Here is a 6,079-nt window from a genome sequence, read left to right as displayed (position 1 = left end):
TATCAGTATATATATATATATATATGTGTGTATATATATATATATTAATTAATTAATACTTATATATTATTAAATATTATAAATAATAAATAATTTTTAATATAATATAATAAAATTTATTATTTAATATATTGTCTATCTCTAAACATAATTTAATAATTAAATTTATTGATCTTATATGTTTATGATAAACATACATATTTTTTTCTGGAGCCAACCAAGAAAGAAAAAAAAAATTGATCTGAACAATCGAATGATTTCTTTATTTTCATCAAATGTTTATACAGACATACAAATATATAGACACAATTATTATCTATTTAATTTATTAACAGATAATTATTACAGATAATTATTACAGATCAACTAAAGCACTAACCAGAATCATTAGAATGTTAATAGAAAAAAAAAAAAAACAAAAAGGACGAATATATTATTATATTATTATAATGATCACGAAAGACGTGACTCTTCGTCGAAGATTGGCAACTTGTTAAGTACGATTGGTTTCTCTGAAGAATATCTTGGATTGTCAGACGGATTATTGTTCTTCGGTATGTCGATTTTAAAGGATTTTTTAAAATCATCTTTGGAGCTAGTAGTAGAATCAATTTTAACACATTTGTCAGCTGATTCTTGTGATAATGATCCAGCAAACGTTTTCTCATCATTTATGATGCCGGTTTTGTATTTCTCATGTCGAATCATTGGATTCTTCGATCTTTGATCTTTCTCTGTAAAATTTAATTACGCGTTTTGAAAAAAAAAAGAAAAAAAATAATGATTGAAGGTTAACAAACATTTTGATTTTTTTTTCTTTTTTTTTCTTTTGAATTATTTTTATATAATATAGTTGTAGGTACCAACCTTCAGAATCTTCCTGTTGACGACCAGAAGACATGACGGAATCAAAGATCAACGATGATATTATATTAAATTAATTTCAAGTTGACTATATTTGTAATATGAAATCCTTCGATAAAATCATTAACTTGGAAAGGTAAAATTAATATGATGAAATAAAAAAAAAAAAAAATAGAACGTCTAAATAAAAACAAAATAATAGTTACGTATCGATATTCTTTGGAAGAATTATTTACTCAAAGTTTTTTCTTTATCTCGTATTGGTGGATGAGAAATTATTATATAAAATATTATATATGTAGGTCAAATAATTATACATACATAATTATACATCCAGATTAATAATTTTTTCAAATTTTGTTTAAAAATTAATTTCGTAATACATCGTCAAGCTTTGTTTTTGTTTTTCTTATCTGTAATTAATTATATGTATATTAATTATTGCACCTTCAGATAGACTATGCTTCGTACACCAGTGATATAGGTTGGCAATGCTATCTAAGAGATATTTTTGTAGCACCTTCAAACAGGCTAACATTCGCGCCCATGCACAAAGATGTATGGAGTGTTGCATATCTTCAGGCATAATATATATATATATATCATTAATATTCTTATAATTGATTAATAAAAAGAATAATTAAATAAGAAATATTTCAAGGACAAAAATTTCTAATATTTCATTACGATTCAACTTTTTATAAATTTTACAGTTCCTTCTTTTTTCATTAAAAAAATTAATCATAAACTAGAAATATTTGCAACAAGAAAAAAGGTAAAACATAACAAAATTTAATTACTATATAATTTACTTTTGCACAACTCAGTATTTTTATAATAAATTTTATACATTGTTTACAAGTTATGCAGGTAACATGAAAATAAATTTGTTCGTTAAACAATGTTTTACTTTACTTGGAAGATGTTTGCTCTTCTTTGAGAAATAAAACTCGTCTGCAAGAGTCTATAGAATTGTTGTGTTCGGTTTCAGAAATATTCAAGGCTTTAATAGGTGTCTTATCATATGAATTATTTGAAACAATAATTTCATTGATAGGACTATCAAATTGATTTGATGATTTTATTTCACTCAATCTAGATCTCTTATTTGGTATAACATCCTGATCTTCAACCATAGATGTCTTGAAATCTATAATAACAAGATAATTAACAAAATAATATAAATATTCCAATATATGTTAGTAATTAATCTTTAATTAATTATATTCTGGCAAAGAAAATACTAATAAAAATTCCAATTCGTATAAAGTGTTTACTGATCGTTAGAAATAAAAATATATTTTTAAAATATCACATTGATGATATATCATTTAATTTTTAATTAAATTTCAGTAAATATCTTTGATTAATAGCGAGAAAGAAATGAAAAATAAAAGAATAAATGACTGAAATTTAATAATAACAACGTGTTATCACAGACCAACAAAAATCATTGTTTAAACAACAATAATATTAGAAAATTGTTCTAAACAACAACAACAGAAACAAACTTGATATTACAAAAAGATAATTACTTACATTTCTCGATCTTCTTATTTTGATTATTCATCTTTCTAATTGACGTCTAATCACAGAGAATTATATTTATGAGAAATTCACACACGAGGTCTTGCTTTGTACAATAAAATAAGCAAATATCGTCGAATTAACGACAACGACGTAACGCTCGAACCAGGACTGGCCTTTTATCGTTTAGAATAAAAGAAAATTTCTCTCTCTAATAAAGAAATAAAAGAACATCGACGTTTCCTAACCAATCTATTATAGAACAATCATTAAATACATCTTTGTTAAACCACGCTAGTGATCGATCATCTTTAAGGCCGTTTTTATGTATGTATGAATGTATCTATTAAGAATATTTTTTTTTATTAAGTTTTTTTTCTACCATTGGGTGGCATCATTCAGTTTATTAACATTCTTATTTATTATTCATGATTATTTTGAGTCATTCATTACGTACGATTGTTCCTATGTATTATTTATATAAGTGACAATGTATAGATGTATAATTTATTTTTCTCTTTTTTTATTTCAATTACAACGATACATTGTACAATTTTTCCTCGTCATTTTTATGCAATCCTTTCTCTTTTTTTTTTTATTACTTTTGTTTTTTGTAAACATATTCTTCAATCTGTATGCATTACTTATTATAGACCAAGCATGTAATTAATCATTGATTTTATATATTAGAATACATTGAAAATAGGTTATGTTTACAGATCGTTATGTCTATTTCTATTTTGGACAAATTTTTTAACGAAAGAGTAGGATACGAAGGTAGGACAAGGAATATTTTTTTCTTTTTTCAAAAAAATTTTTACAAAGCCATGATACTTTTTCAATTCATTTATTTATTTAATTCTCTTCTTTCATTCCTCTTTCCCTTTGTAATTTGTCACAGGTCTTGGCGTGCAAATGTAAAAATATCATATATATCTATATGTATACATCGAATTAATATCAAACGTTTGAAAAAGGATGGTCAATCTTCCATTAATAATAATTATGAAGGTGTATGTGTATTTTGTGTATATATGTGTGCGTGAGTGTGTATGTATATATGTGTGATAAAATTGATTTTCTTCTTCCTTTCATCATTGATTTCATTTCTAATTTGATTTATTATTTCAAATCTCTCTTTAGTTAACCTCTTTTTAAGATAATCTAAAATGTTAAACAAAAGAGAAGAAACATGTGATAATAATAATAATAATAATAATAATACTTAAAAAATAATAAAATACATAATATTAATAATAATAGTAATAATAATAATTAAACGTTTGCGACGAGGATTTTTTTCGTGAGACCGGCTCTCTCTCTCTCTTTCTCTCTTTTATTTATTTATTTATTTATTTGTTTATTCATTATCCCGGTAAAAGCATCTAAAATTAATACAAACTAGATCAAAAAACAAAAATAAAAAAAATCGAAAAGAAAAATTGAAGGTACGTGCACAAGGAATATACAATAGCATTAATAATAACAATAATTATATAATAATAATAATAATATATAATAATGACGACGAAAAAAAAAATAATAATAAAGAATAAAATGTTATAATACTTATTTTCTTTTTATATTTTTGAAGAGACGAAAGGGGAGGGTAACTTAAAATCATCATCGTCTACTGTATATATATATATATATATATATATATATATATATATATATATATATCGTTAATAATAATAATAGTAATAATAATAAAATTCGGAGGACATTTAAAAAAAAGAAAAAATCCAACCGTGTACCTACATACGTATCTATCTACATATGTGTGTATGTATGTATGTATGTGTGTGTATATATATATACAGGATGAACCAAAAATTTCTAGGTAGACTAAAAAATACTAGGTAGTTCTAAAAATAAATTACATCTTTTCGAGATCATTTAGGTTTATTTTTTTTACGAATTTTAAAACTTCAAATTTTTGCTCGTTAAGCTGAAAGTTTAATTAATGAGAAATCTCTAAAAGAAGTAATCGATTTTTAAAATGGTTTCAGAACTTTTGGCCGATCTAAAAATTTTTCGATCACCCCATATCAAAACAATTGCTAAAAAATATAAATATACATACATTTATATTCGCGTTTGTGTGTGTATGTGTATGTGTATATATATATATAATATACTATATATCTCGCTCTGTGTATCTAGCTGCCTGCTTAGGGCTGGACGGATGTGATGCAATAATAAGTATTTTCTAATTAATTTTCAAGGACGTACTAATTAAATTAATATAATTCAAATAAAAATTAATTAAATCGAGAAAGACTTCGTTCTCGCAAGATTTATTGTAAAAGTTAATTCTAAATTAATTCGTCCGATCTCTTTCCTTTTTTCTTTTTTTTTTTTTTTGTAAATTAAAAATAATAACGATTATATAATCGATGACCGGTTTCACCTAATCATTTAATCAAACTAATTAACAAATCGTCATACTAAATACAATAATATATTCTCGACTCGCGTGCGATTAACAAATAAACAAATTACGTTTTTCTAATTAAATTACATTAATTATTATATTTCTTATGAATCTAGTTTAATTCGGAATAATATGGAATTGTATATATATATATATATATATTATGTGTATGTATATATATATTCGTTTTATATCACCACGCGTTTAGTTTCACAACCAAAGCAGAAGAGAACTACCTTACCGACGTTTGATCGGTAATCTTTGAGATCGATTTCATAAAAGTTAATGATATCGATCTAGATTTACATAAACAATAAAAAATGCAAAAACGATCTCGTTGAATATATTTTACACATTCGGTCATCTTGGGAGAAAAAGAAAAAAAGAAAAATCATTTGCATGATTTTTCCATAGTTCTTTGCAAAACTTTTTTTCTTTCTTCTTCTCTTTTTCTTTCTTTATTCCGTTCACTTCTTCATGGGCGAATTTTCTTTTTTTTTCTCGTTGAGGAAAAAATAGATATTGACCTTGATTTTCTACCATTCTTAAACTTCCGTAGAATGCGTTTGAATACGGACTTTCTTTTGCGAGCCATTCCTCGATAATGTTGGACTATGAGCTGAGAATCCTGGATTGTGGATTCCGAGGGGTTTTGGCTTCTTTAACGAGCTTCTTAAAGGAGATGCAGTACTAGCTGCACTTCCTGACGTTGCTACGGACGCCATCGAACCATTTCCGGCACCACCCACGTATGGTTTACCACTTGCATCCGTCATTGAAATACTTCCACCTACGACAATCAAAGTTTTCATATCGAATCACTCATAGTCAATGATTTTCTAATTCGATTGTTAAAAGAAAGAAAAATTATCAGAACAATTTTTATAATTTAATCGTAATTGTCTTTTAATAATTTCATTTCTAATTTTATATCAGTAATATTTTAAGAAAATCTCTTGCATTTATTCAAAAATAAATGACCATCATGTTTGTTTATAAATGATGCAAGCATTTATATAGATATACAACACATACGCGTAGTTTGTTTGTATCACATAAAAGTTGTAATTCTAATTGAGTATATCTGCAACTTGACATTTTACTCTGCAAGTAAATTCCTTCAGATACCGCAATTTACTGCGCCAGAATATATGTAAATACGAACGTTCGAGCGAAACGAAGGGTTGCCATATTACAGGAGATATTTCAGAATCTCACTCTCTCTCTCTCTCTCTCTCTCTCTCTCTCTCT

General features: G+C 25.4%; 2 protein-coding genes across 2 annotated transcripts in view; both read right to left on the bottom strand.

Annotated features, from left to right (window-relative positions):
- Nucleotides 1-300: 300 nt before the first annotated feature.
- Nucleotides 301-996, bottom strand: LOC122633692. The gene is made up of 2 exons (XM_043821913.1): nt 868-996; nt 301-734 (listed from the first exon to the last, which is right to left on the bottom strand). The coding sequence occupies exons 1-2, from the start codon at nt 899-901 to the stop codon at nt 454-456; spliced, it is 315 nt and encodes a 104-aa protein (XP_043677848.1). The 5' UTR covers nt 902-996; the 3' UTR covers nt 301-453.
- A 3,264-nt stretch (nt 997-4,260) lies between these two features.
- The window catches only part of LOC122633740, a 27,082-nt gene continuing 25,263 nt past the window's right edge, over nt 4,261-6,079 (bottom strand). Inside the window, exon 6 of the mRNA XM_043822060.1 lies at nt 4,261-5,618. Coding sequence (XP_043677995.1) covers nt 5,374-5,618 — 245 coding nt within the window. The 3' untranslated portion in view covers nt 4,261-5,373. The remainder of the gene's footprint in view (nt 5,619-6,079) is intronic.

This window comes from Vespula pensylvanica, chromosome 13 (assembly GCF_014466175.1).
Source record: "Vespula pensylvanica isolate Volc-1 chromosome 13, ASM1446617v1, whole genome shotgun sequence".
Classification (NCBI taxonomy): domain Eukaryota; kingdom Metazoa; phylum Arthropoda; class Insecta; order Hymenoptera; family Vespidae; genus Vespula; species Vespula pensylvanica.
Note: the sequence above shows the minus strand (reverse complement) of the source record. Positions and strands in the feature narration are given on the sequence as shown.

Excerpts from the sequence above, each read along its gene's own strand:
- LOC122633692 (XM_043821913.1), bottom strand. The coding sequence starts at position 901 with ATGTCTTCTGGTCGTCAACAGGAAGATTCTGAAG. Across the intron at positions 735-867 it reads TCAACAGGAAGATTCTGAAG|AGAAAGATCAAAGATCGAAG; the intron begins GTTGGTACCTAC and ends TAAATTTTACAG.